General features: G+C 34.7%; 1 protein-coding gene across 1 annotated transcript in view; it reads left to right on the forward strand.

Annotated features, from left to right (window-relative positions):
• Positions 1–11,388, forward strand: part of LOC144967406 (mitochondrial pyruvate carrier 1-like) — a 32,561-nt gene extending 21,173 nt beyond the window's left edge. Inside the window, exons 4-5 of the mRNA XM_078904571.1 lie at positions 881–1,013; positions 3,477–11,388. Coding sequence (XP_078760697.1) covers positions 881–1,013; positions 3,477–3,618 — 275 coding nt within the window. The 3' untranslated portion in view covers positions 3,619–11,388. The remainder of the gene's footprint in view (positions 1–880; positions 1,014–3,476) is intronic.
• Positions 11,389–13,724: the final 2,336 nt, after the last annotated feature.

The raw sequence follows: 13,724 nt of genomic DNA on the forward strand, positions 1-13,724 counted from the left end.
TGGTCTCGTAATTTGTCAAAATATTCACAATGAAGGTCCGTGCAATGTAAGGCATATGCAGATATCCTCGACTCATCATCCCAAAATGGTATAAAATGTGAGTATTTATATAGCGCAATATCCACTGAATGTGCTCAAAGTGCTTTACAGGGGATTCCAAGTAAACAGTAATACTTGACATGTAGGATGAAACATGATGCCTGTTGGGTGATATTCCACTTTTTTTTTTCCTTGACAGAGACACTCGTTTTACACCCGAGTACGGTCAGAGAATGTGAGTAAAGAGCCTTTTCCAATCACTGAACTATGTGCTGCTCAGAGCAGGATTCAAACCCAGGTCCTTCACTCAGGACCTCAATGATACAGCAGCCTTTGCCATGTCATAACATTTACATTAGCTATTTATCATAATTCCAATACCCTGCTGTTTCTCAATCTTTCTGATTCTCTTTCAAACACAAACACATACACAGGCACATCATAATTTGTCATATCATCTCCCCTAGCCCTGTCTATGTATTGTATGCAGTTTGCCTGAAAGGTCATCCCAAGAAATCTCCTATGTCTTGAAGTAACTCAGCTTACACACATAAAGAAGACACACATACACAAACATTCATCATAATATGCTATATGAATATTAGCAGCGTGGCTCAGTGGTACGGTCTTTGCTCCGTGTTAGATCACTGGCAGATGCACTGTGTGGCCTTGAGCAAGTCACCTCCCCCTAGCTCAATTTACGCTGCTGCACTGTGGCCGACGCCTGGGTTATTCCAGTCTTCCCTTGGAATAGACCCTAGAAACAAATTTGCCCTATGGGATGAATAAAGGGAATTGTATTTTACTTATTTTATTTTATAACTTATTTATTCCCCCCCAGCACTGTCTGTATACTCCATGTTGTTCATGAGATTTGCCTGGAAGGTCATCCCAAGAAACCTCCTCTTGATGTCCTGCCATATAACAAATGAAGTAGCCCAACTTACGCAGGGTGCCAGATTCATACATTACCAGTGAGTATTTTCAGTATTATCTCTTTGTTTATCATTCCTTTATCACTGGCACCAATGGCATAGTGGATAAGAGCACACTAAAAAATACACCAGAATGCGATCCAAATTCGATGCAAACGATAATAAAGGTAAATAAAAAATTACAGATGTAGGAATAAATGAGTACAAACTTTAACCAGATTTAATTCTCTCACACCTAGGTGCGGTCCAGCCCCATAGAAAAAAAAAAAAAGGGGGGGGGGGTGGGTTAGTTCTTCTCTGAAGACTTTCTTTAGCTTTTTGTTTTCTTGTCATTTTAGATGCGCCTTTTACTTAGCTATGATTATTCATCTTTCTACATGAGACTTCAATATTATTCATCCATAGCTGCTAACCGTTCCGTTAAAAACGGATTTGTTCCGTATTTGACTCCCAGAGTCCGTAAGTCCTTATTTTTAGTTCAAAATCCGTATTTTGTAATTTTTTACTAATTTTAATTTTTGACTATTTTGTGGTAAACAAGGCATGTGAGCCAATGAATTATCATTATTGATCCCTTATTATTGCTATTACTACTACTACTATTATTATTATTATTATTATTATTATTATTATTATTGGTGTCCAGTGAGAGATGATGAGCAGGGTTTAAATCAGCACAGCATAATCTCCATTCCTGTGTAGCTCGTTAATTTGAATTATGCCTCTATCATAAATGATTTTCAACAATTAAAAATATTCCAGTTGTTAATATGACGCCTGTTTTTTACTCAAATCAAAGCTTTCATAATGTATTGGAGATTTGCATAGAATATGGATGTTAGCCTCGATATACTTTGAATATTCTAAGACAGTATTGATACTTTCACTATTTGTTACAAATATTATTTTAATTAAAAATAAAATTAAATCCACATCTTTGACTGGAAGGTATTCAATCAGAAAATCAATTACTTATATAGATTAAACATGACAATGATTATTTCCTTTTATTAATTTAAGAAATATAAATTTAATCCCTTAAAAAAAACATCTTCATCTGATTTTAATTTTTTTTTTTTTTCAAGCAAGCTTTTGTAACGGTTTAGGTTCAAGAAAAATAAGTATACTCCATTTTTAGGTGTGTTTATCTTGTCAAAGTAAAGAAGTAGGAATTCTCCAATATTTAGAGGTGCATTTTACTATAACTACTATTATTGTGTACTTCTTAAAGACCATTATGTTGCATGAAAGAATACATTTATGCAATCGCCTATTTTTTAGCCCAACTCACATAATTTTTACCCCAAAACCATCCTAAGTTATTTCATTTATTTTACAATTGTGCTTCTTGTGTATTGGTCCTTATCAAAGTTGAGGCAGTTGAATTCTTTCTTTATATTGTCTGTTCTGAAATTCTGATCTCATTGTGGAAAGTGACATTTTAACGATTCAAATGTGCTGGTACTAAACCCGATAATTTAGCAACATTTGGACTAGCCTCTGTTATCTCAAACTTGTTAGTGTTAGTAATAGTAATTAAAAAGGCTGACTTTTATATGTTGCGATTTGTTAAAAGGGGGAGGGGGCACACATCGTCCCCTCATCCCGGGCCCAATGAGCGATCCTTATTTTATTTTTGAAAAGTTGGCAGCTATGTTCATCTATCGACATGAGACTTCAATATTAGATAATCTTTTCAATCTTGAGAAAACAAAACAAAACAGAAATAATGCCTATCTGCATGGATTGTCAGAATCGGTTGCTTAAGAAATTCAAGAGGAACAGCCTATGTTTTGCTAAAATGAGCATATTACTGGTTGAAAACCGTGCTTAAGGAAAAAAATATGAAAGTGCCCGAAGCCAAGCACAAACTCAGGACCCCCATGGTCATGGTGCAATGCTTTACATACTTGGTCATTTCATTTCATGTAAGACTTGAATAACAATTTAAACAGATAAAAAATGTTAACTCTAGATGTAATTTTCTCACACATGATAGGACACATCTCAACCTTTCAGTCAACTTATACACACAATGGGCCCATCGAGTCGAAGTTTATCCATGTTTCTATAGCGTGAAACGGACAATAGCAATTGCTTGCTACCATTTGGATAGGAGGCTAGTCTATTGTTGATTTAAAAATGAAAAATTAAGGAGCAGGGACTGGTGTAAGATAAACATCTGAAACAGTGCGAGACAAAGCATGAAAGAAAAATACAAGAAAAAAAATCTTTCAAAAAATCGCCTTCCTTGTGAGGTTCAATCAAATCCCCAGTTCATTTTTTGTGAGTTTTTATTTTCTTGTATTTTCTGTCGTGCTTTGTATGCCACTATTTCATACAGATTTTTTTCAGGTCTTTATATTTCATTAATTGGCTCACTTCCTTTGCAGAGTCCTTACGTATAAATGAAATGAATTGTTTATTGTAGCTATTGACATTATATCAAGTGTATGTCGTTATGTCTACTCTTTAACAATTTTACATCTTGAATTTCCCCAGTCATGTGATGTCAGAAGAGGACAGAAACAAAATTCGTGAAAAATTTGCTGCTGAGGTTGCCAACAACAACCCAGAAAATGTACCGACTCCTGAGCTGTTATCAAAATCAGCAGGGACAGATCTAAGTGGCGGCAAAAAGTAAAAAAGGAAACGAAAGTAAAACAAAAGAGGACAATTAATTTATCCCAGCCATATGTTTTGTCACTTTAAAAAAAAAAATTTTTTTATTGTATTGGTTTAAATTTCTTTTTTTTTTTTTTAAATCCCCTCAGCTCTTGATATCAAAAGCGTTGTGAATTAGGCTTGTGTGACCTCCTTCTCCAATCTGGTATCAAGTCAGGGCGGCCCTGATTCCAAATGTTGAACTTCGTGTCTAAATAAGGAAATTTGAATTAAATTAAATATTTTATATAATTGAGGAAACGATTGTTGTTTGTGAAACTGCCATGACTGACTGACAGGCATGATGGAGATAGGAACATGCATGATTGGGTCAGACGAGATGTGAACTGCGGCTATGTGATCTTGTATAGTATGGCACTTGCCTTTGTATCGGAAGGTCCAGGGTTCAAATCCCTCTCTGAGCGGCGCATAGTTGAGTCCTGGCAAAGCCTCTTTACTCACACTCTCTTACTGTACTCTGTGTAAAACGAGTGCCTGGCCGTTCACAGCGTTGTCTCTGTCCGGAAAAAACTGTACGATCGCCTTATAGGCGTCATGTGTCGTCCTATATGTTTTAGTGCTGTTGTTGGCTAAGGATCCCTTGTAAAGTGCTTTGAGCATATTTAGTGGATATTTCGCTATATAAATGCTCTAAAATGCTCAGTAAACGCCGCTTAACAATTTGACTTGCTGACTTATTGCCTAGCACAGAAGAAGGAGGTTGCATAATTCCTCAGGACACTAGCAGGGTTTATAATGTAAACCTGGTCTTTTGGCCAAAAGTTTATCATAATCTATTGATATAACAGGCTGTACTGCAGGACTCTAAAATGTTTAATTGGAAATGACAATTTGTTAAATTATATTTACAAAAAGTCAGGTTGTGTGTCAAATGATCAGAGTAGATGTGCTTCAGAAGTAGTAATATATTACGTAATATTAAGTAACAATGAATAGCTATGTTATTTATTTTTGCATTAGATTTGGACTTGACTGACAACCGGTAGATTTTCCTCCTTTTTGACATTATCATCACTGTGATTTGGTGTACACAAAATTTGTACAACTTATATCAGTTGATCAAGCCATACTGGCACTTCAATGATCCTTGTGTGTCGCAATTGCTGTTAAATCTCTAAAACAACAAAAAAACAAAACCAAGCTATTGATCCTTGGGTAAGCTATTTTCACATATGTGTTTAGCTTTGATATCAACAACAGGCAAGCACTTTTTCTGACTAAAAAGCCAGGAATGGAAAAACCTGCTTTATGAAATCTTCCAGCTGGTCTTAGTTGGTGTTGGTAAGCTCATTTTTTGAATCGATGAAAATATTGGTTGTTTAAAGGCAACAGTTAAGGGGAAGCTAGATGGATCTAATGTATGCTTTTCTAAGATTAAAGGGTGATATCGTTTGATGAAGAGATGCTTAGCATGCAATATTTTCATATACTCTTTACAAGTCTTTTTACAATTTTAGCAAATAGCATTCATCCATTACTTGGCGACAGGTAGTGTCAGACATTAGAAATATGTAAACCTTGCTGATGCCTATTACAAACCTGTTTCAGATCAGCTAGTTTAAGTAACACTCTCTGGCCACTATTTACCCCAAGGTGTGTAAACCACCTTGCCAGATAATCATAAGTGTATCGGTTTTGCCACAAAATTTACCATAATGTGAGAAAAAAAATAAATTTCTATCTTTGTCAAGAATATGAAAAAAAATGGATGTTATTTTGAATTTGGTGAGAAGATCCACTAAACATACCTGCATACAATTTTAAAATTCGTAACTTTTAGGAGATAAATATTGTAGTCGCTATAGTTTGCTTTGTAAATCAACAATTTACCCTCACAATGCACTAAATAACACTTCAAAATCCGTAAATATGTGTACCCTTGCATCCCCTTTAATTTTCAATAATAAATTTTAATGATTAGAAATGCTCATGAAGTTGTGAAGTTTAAGCCAAAATTTCGTAATTCTACGAATTTTTGGTAATGGTAGGCAGGTCTGACTAAATGTTGTCAGATTGAGACTAAAATGTCTTTTCCCATTCAAAATGCCTTTTATTTATTTTTTTTTGGCTGGAAATGCCGCGATTAATGAATACCTGGAACAGGACCTTCAGGAGCTGTAACTGTAAATAAATGATGTTTAATTTATGACCATTATGACTACATTTTACATCTACTAACAGTTTAAGACAGTTTTGTTCTCTCTCCCTTTTTTTTGGTCTGAATTATATATATATATATATGTAATGTTATTTGATGCAACAAATTTAATATTTGATTTTAAAACTTGGTTGTATCAGTCATGGTGGTACAATCATAGGGTTTGACAAATATAATACAGGAAAGCTCAAAAATTGCTTTGACGTCATACCAAATTGCCGACAAGACATATTTCTGCCATCTGTGCGGATTTTAAGTGATGTATTCACGTTTATTTGGGTTTTTTTCTCTGTTTTTGTAATCAGCTGAGTTTTTTTTTTCTAATTTGAAGAGGGGTTTTGAGCCCGAAAATACCATATTATGGTTTGTTTGGTTTTTTCTTTTAAGCTGTTATATTCATTTATTCACTTTTTAATGAATTCGTACTACTCTGTATTTCTTTCTTGTTTATTTTTAATGTTACTCTTTGTTTCCTATTTTTAATCTCCGTCTGTTAAGCAGAATTATTTTGTTATTTGGAGAGTAGTAATTATAATGGATATGTATCGGGTGATGGTCTTATTATTGTTATTAGTATTATTAGTATTAATGTTATTATTACTTAAGGTTTTGTTGTCACTTGTACCGTATTTAACGAAATGATGCCGACAATGTTTGTTATTTTTTACAGAATGAGTCTCATTTTCAAGATTTTTGTGTTGTCCTTTTTTTCCTTTTTTTCAATGAATTTGTCCATGTTGTAGTTCCTGTTTTGAGAGAGAATAATGATGTCCATGATTTATTTTATTGACAGTATATTCTTCTGTAGAACAAATGGTGGAGTTACAGATAGGATGAATGCAATTGACGTCACTCAGCTCTTTGTTATTGTTTTTTTTTTCTAAATCAACCAGTCAGATGATAAGCTCTAACTAAATTAGCCCAATCAAACTTTTTACCGTTTAAGGGGCTGGGTCTTCTGACCTCCCATGGTGGGCAGAGAGGTCAATTTTGCCTAGTCTTCTATCCTCCTCTATCTCTTTCCCTTTCCATGTTGCGCTCTGTCTTCGTTTTGGATTGTTTAGTTGTTTCCTAGTTGAGAAGGAAGCAGTCAAAATGTATACCAGAGCTGCCAACCTACCGCAAAAAATGCGGAACTGTACGCATTTTCAGCGATTGTATGTTTGTACGCATTTCCCCCAAGATTGTACCCATTTTCAGTTTACAGAGTCACTTCAGTTTTCTTTAGTTGTAATAGCCCAGATGCTCGTATCGCTGTTATCTTAAGCTTGCTTGATCGTTCAAATTTGTACTAGATACCAATTCATTGCTCTATTATTCTATAGTGAACTCGCTCCTATTGTTTTATATAGTCTTGGGAACATCATTGTTGCTGCGATTGAGCTTGAACAGTGTGACTTTATGTAAGTATACCTTCCTCTTACTTTCACAATGGTTAGTTTCTGTCGATTTCAGGATTGTACCCATTTTATGAAATCTCCCCCATTTTGAGGTCCCATTGTACACATTTCTAATCAGATGGGGTTGGCAGCTCTGGTGTACTTCCATTTTTTGAGAGATGATATTTTTTTTCCTTGTAAATCATCTCTCTCTTAGGCACTATTATATTTAATTTGTACAATGTAAGCATCTGAGTGCATCCTTTATAGCGGGATCCTTTTCTTGTGCCTGGATGGGACTTTTAGGTTATGTTAAAATAAGCTCATTGTAAGATCGCACACTGGGTGGGGTTCCTGATCTCCCGTAGTGGGCAGGAAGGCCACTTACTATGTCTTCTATCCCCTTATATCTGTTTTCCAACTTGCTTTCTATCTTTGTCTTGGAATGAGATTACTTGGTTTTACCCTGGCCGGATACCCTGCTTGGGAGGGAAACAGTCAAATGGCGGGTGGTTGGATGGGAGCATCACCCTTGAATCATATACCTATGATGTTCGCATGGGTGTACGATCCGATAGTGATGTCGTTTCTTCTTCTCTTTACTAGCCTATCCTGCTTCTTTGGTTTGTGATTGTATTTTTGACAGGGGATATTTTTTTTCCTGTAAATCCTCTGCCTGTTTGTTCTTGGTTATTTATAATTTAGCTTATGATATCTTTAGGTTATGCTTTTGATTGACATTTGTACTATTTTTGTTAGATTGCTTGTTTTTTTGTTTCAGCGGTCTCTCATATAACCTCAATTGTGTTGGAAGAGACCTAAAGCAATAAACAAACAAAAAACAGTCAAATGTATAGTTTGTATAGTACAGCTCATCATCCTCCTGAAGTGACCTTAAAGTGTCGTAAGCACAGTAAAACCTCTAACAACAAAAGCAAAACAGTGTTCAATTCAAATAACAGTGGAGATTTTGCAAACACTTATTACATTGTTTCTCTAGTCTATTTTGTTTGCACCTTTTTAAGACAACAAGAATTATTTTAGAGTTCGAGATGAAAAATGGGATAAAAAATTTTCACACTTTAAAATTATTTAAATAATAAAAAATAAAATAAAAGGATAATCGTTCTTCTTGTTGTTATCCTTATGTGTATAGATGAAACTTTTACATTTATTTTACTAAATCTTGGTTGCCTATTGTAACAATGTGTGATATTTATTGTCTGTTAAAAAAGCATGTGCTTAGTCCAACAATTGTCTGAGTCTGATATCTCACAATATCGCCGCAACAGAACTTTTTTTTACACTTTTCATTCTCATTTTGCACTATTTATAAGGACATGTAAGGTGCGTACATTCTTTGAAAAATGTTCGGACAATTTGGACTGGCTGCCACCTTCACGTATATGTTGTCATGCTTTGTTGTTGTATCATGGTTTAAGGCAATGTTTGTGGGTGGACAGGAGTCACTTGCTGTGTCTTCTGACCCCACTATGTCTGTTTTCAGAGATGATTTCCTGTTTTTGTCTTGGGATGGGATCACTAGTTTTTGTCCTGGACCTTGCCGGAGTCCTTGGCTGGAAGGAAAACAGTCAAATGTATAGTTTTAGTATTTAGGAGATGATATTTGTATCCTTGTAAATCATCTCTCTGCTATGTGTTGTTATATTTGTTATTTTGAATGTATAATGTAAACATTTGAGTGTACTCCTCTTGGGATCTTGTGCTTGGGTCCGGATGAGACTTTTAAGGGATTATTTGTTTGTATTTGTGAGTTCACATCGATCAATTTAGGCCACCTTTTTGGATTATTTGTTTATATTTGATAACCATAAACACAATTACTTTGTAATATACCAGCATGCCTCTCTTATTGACATTATGTCTTATTTTATATAATTATTCATTTTGAGAAACCCACCAGAATTTTGTCTAATCAAGATTGTAGTCAAACCTTTATAATTATATGTCACCCATCACCTCTATAGGGTAGTGTTATAGTTATAGCCTTTATCTATTATTCCGTTCCGCCATGGCATCATAAGATATCGTCGCCTAGGCATTCCATGAAGGAATATAGACAATTCATCAAACAAGATGTCTGATGTCAACAGGAATCACCCATGTTGTCCAAGTGAGCAAACTGGGGGTTAATAATCTTGCCCAAGGAGAAAAAAAATTAAAGCACATGAAGCGGGTCTCAAACCTGGGACCTTCTGGGTCACAGTGATGCCTTAACCACTCGACCACTTTACCCCCCCAACCACCCCCCTTATATTATAGCCCTTTGTTTTGGGGAAAAACTGATTCTACTATGACGCAATAGATAAACAATTTCTGAGATTTCTATATTGTTCTTTGTGAGAAAAAAAAACAAAAACAATTTGCGCGTTCAAGAATTGTTTTTTTTTTTTTCATGCTTGGCTTGCATCTTTTTTTCTTTTTTTTTTTTTTGTACAAAAAAACATATTTTGATACTTTGTTGGCACCTGTAAAAAGGAAGAAAACGGGATAGTAAAATATTCTAGATTTACAATGAAAAGCGGCCAAGAAAATATAAGACTAAAGGGACTGGTTAAAATAGAGGAGGTAAGTAAAAGCATATCATCAATTTTCCATACCTTCCAAGTACTCCGATAAAATTGGATTTACTCCAATTCTTTTCTCCCCGTACCCCGCCGTAATAGGGAAAACTGATTGTTTTTTCGTCTGTCATATCTTGAACAAAAAATGTTTTTTTTATTTTTAAAATGCGAAACTGATTTTTTCATGTTGGTGAATGCAATTAAAAAAAAATTGTGGTACTAGGTAAAACTCATTAAGAGATGCTGGGCAACTTTCATAAAAAGTATCAGGTAAATATAGTGAAATGAAAGTCTTTTAACCCATTGCTGCCCGGACATAATCTGAAAAAATGTCTCTCACAGACCATGCGAGTGGAGATAACTCTTCCAAATGTCATAGTACACTTCATTAAAAAATTAATTGCGCGTATGTGAGACATGCTAGAAACAAAATAAAAGCTGTTTTGGAAAGAAGAATGAATGGCCTTTAATTTGATGTATTGTTTTGGACTATTGATTCATATTTTGATTTGAAAAAAAATGTTAAAGTTGAAAAATATGTAATAATATTAAAACACATGAAATCCATTGTCAATGTCATCAAAATACGCATCCAACTCAACCTCAATGTCTGATTCAGTGTCTGAATGAGCACTTTCATCATCACTATCCATTAAAAAACGTTGATCACGCCCGAGAATTGAGGAATTCAAACGCGATTCCAGCAAAAAAAAAAAAAAAAGGACGTTACCACAACCGATTTGGTCGACAAACTTAAAAAAATCACAGCAGACAAACGAATTTTGATCGGGAAATTTCTAGTTTCACTTTCACTCTTTCTCTACTTTCGTTTTCTAAATAAAAAGAAGTGGTTCTACACACGTTTTTAGTTTACGGGTTCAAAGATGCTGGGTACCTGGCGGGCGATATCGGGCGAGTTGGACTGATTGAGATGTTTTTTTAGCGGGCGATTTGGGCGGCAATGGGTTAACCCTCTCCTTACCAACTATAGGAAAATCGTCACATTCGTTACGATACACCCAAAATCTTTCTTATTCAAATTTCTCTTGTACATCATACAATCTAAAGAAAATGATCAGTGTGTTGTAAGCATGTTTTACTAAAGAAATTATTTATCGCTAGAACTTCCTGCTATTGTGTTTGAATGATAAAAAAATATATTTTTGTGTTAGTTGGGTGTGAAGTTCTGTGGAAAATCCTGAAAATGGCTGGTAAGGAGAGAGTTAAATCAAATTTAGGTTTACCTCTAATATTCCCCCCAAACTTCCTTTTTTTGTTTTTAGTTTGACTCCTTTTTTTTCAGCTTAGGTTGGTAGGTATGATTTTTTAAGTTTGAATGAAATCACCTAAAATTCTCATCCAGAAACAAGATGTACCTATTGTCCTTTGTAAACAGAATACTTGGAAGATCAAGAATTGTTTTTTTTTTGTTTGTTTTTTTTAATTCTAATGCAGGTATCCTTGTTGACAAATAAAATATTTTGATGCTTAATGATATCCAGACCACAAGGATAATTCTTATTGTCAAATTAGTAAATTTGAGAACCAATCATTGCAAAAAAAAAAAAAAAACAACAACAACAACAAAAAAAAACAAAAAAAGAATACATTTTGTTTAGAAGTAATATAATCAAGGTCAACGGAAGGGTATAGGTTTCAGAATGCATGTTCCCACAGTCATACAGGGCCATTGGGAACGTTCCGCTTGCAGGGAGGGAGGTCACTTACTCTGCCTTCTTTGCCCCTATAAATGTTTTCCAAATGGCTTTTTGTCATTGTCTTGGAATTGGATTACTTGGTTTTGTCCTTTCCCTTGTCAGAGTCCTTGGCTGGGATGGAAACAATCTAGACTAGAATTCTTTTTACTATCCCATTTTCTTCCTTTTTACTGGCGCTGAAATGGCCTAAATGTGTAGCAAGTGTCATAAATAATAAAACACTTTAAAATAAAAAAAAGACCTAAAAAACAAACATACTTTTTATTTGGTGCTTTTAACTTTAGATCTACACCTTCTCCTCAATCATTTTTCTTTTTACTGGCGCTGAGACATGGCCTACAAAGTTCCTAGCATCGTTAGGAAAATATGGTTTAGTCTTCACAAATTAACAAATACATTAAAAAAAGAAAAATTGACATAATACCGTTTTGAGGCAATAGGTGAGTGACATATGAATACTCGTCTTATTCCAAATCGAACTTGATGCATGTTATAGCCAAGTCATAACGACAATATTATTATTTTAGTATGGAAAATAAAGCTATACAACCCGGTAAGTCTTTGAATATGTTGGTGTCTTAAAATCTTTTAAAAATATGAAATACTGTTGTGATTATTATTATTATTATTATTATTATTATTATTAATATTATTATTATTATTATGATGTTGATGATGATGATGATTATGATTATTATTTTTATTATTATTATTATTATTATTATTATTATTATTATTATTATTATTATTATTATTATTATTAATATTATTATTAATATTATTATTATTATTATTATTATTATTATTACTACTATTATTATTATATCATTATTATTATTATTATTATTATTATTATTATTATTATTTTATTATTATTATTATTATTATTATTATTATTATTATTATTAATTTTATTATTCTGGGTGGGGATCCTGACCTCCCATAGCGGGCAGGGAGGTACTGTGTCTTCTGTCCCCTTATATCTGTTTTCCAACATGCTTTCTGTCTTTGTCTTGGAATGAGATTACTTGTTTATTTTCCTGGCCCTGGTCGGAGTCCTGGCTAGGAGGGAAGCAGTCAAATGCATAGTTATTGTTTTGGGAGATGATATTTTTTTCCTTGTAAATCATCACTCTGTATGTATTATTATATTTGTTATTTTTAATGTATAATGTAAGCATTTGAGTGTATTCCTCTTTGTTGGATCTTGTGCTTGTGTCCGGATGAGACTTTTAGGTGATCTCAAACTTAGTACATTGATGGTTTGCTTTTGGAATCTACATCTGATCCCCTATTTGTTCCCAGTTCCCCTTCGTCTCACTTTCTCTTGGGTACTTTAATTGTAATTCTGTAACTTTTTACTATCCCATTTTCTTCCTTTTTACTAGCACTGATATGACCTAAATGTGTTGCAAGCGCCACAAAACTCTTAAATACTAAACAAAAATTCTCGTGTGCTTTCAATTGTAAACCTATACTTTTTTGACTATCCTATTTTCTCTGTGTTTCTTTTTTACAAAACCCGCCGAAACCCAACAATGTTATGGGAAGTAGGCAGCAGAGGGGAGTGAACCTGGGACTCAGGGAAGTGTACACCATTGGGGAGTGAACCTGGGACTACGGTTTTCGGCGGGTTTCATAGAAAAGCAAATACTTTTTACGAAACCCGACGAAACCAGATAATATCCGACAAAGTTATAGGAAGTACGCAATAGTGGGGAGTGAACCTGAGACCCAGGGGAAGTGTACACTAGTGGGGAGTGAACCTGAGACTATGGGTTTTGGCGGGTTTCATAAAAAAGCAATTACTTTTTGGTGAAACCAGACGAAATGTGATGAAACCTGACAATATCCGACAAAGTTATGGGAAGTAGACAAAAGGGGGGAATGAACCTGGGACTATGAGAAGAGGATATCAGTGGAAAATGAACCTGGGACTATGGGAGATGGATACCAGTGGGAATTGAGCCTGAGTATGGGATTTGGGTACTGAAGGGAATGAACGTGAGACTATGGGAAGTGGGCACGAATGGGGATTGAACATGGGACATACGAGAGGTAGATACCAGTGAAGAGTGAGCTCAGAAAGGTAATTCTCTTTGTCAAAACCCACCGAGGGGATTGAACCTGGGACTCGGGGGAAGTGCCCACCAGTGGGGAGGGAACAAGGGACTAAGGGAAGAGGATATCCAGGAAATTAACCTGCGTCTATGGAGATGGATACC

The sequence above is a fragment of the Berghia stephanieae genome, chromosome 3 (genome assembly GCF_034508935.2).
Source record: "Berghia stephanieae isolate SIO BIC M18660-M18661 chromosome 3, UCSD_Bste_1.3, whole genome shotgun sequence".
In the NCBI taxonomy this organism is placed as follows: Eukaryota; Metazoa; Mollusca; class Gastropoda; order Nudibranchia; family Aeolidiidae; genus Berghia; species Berghia stephanieae.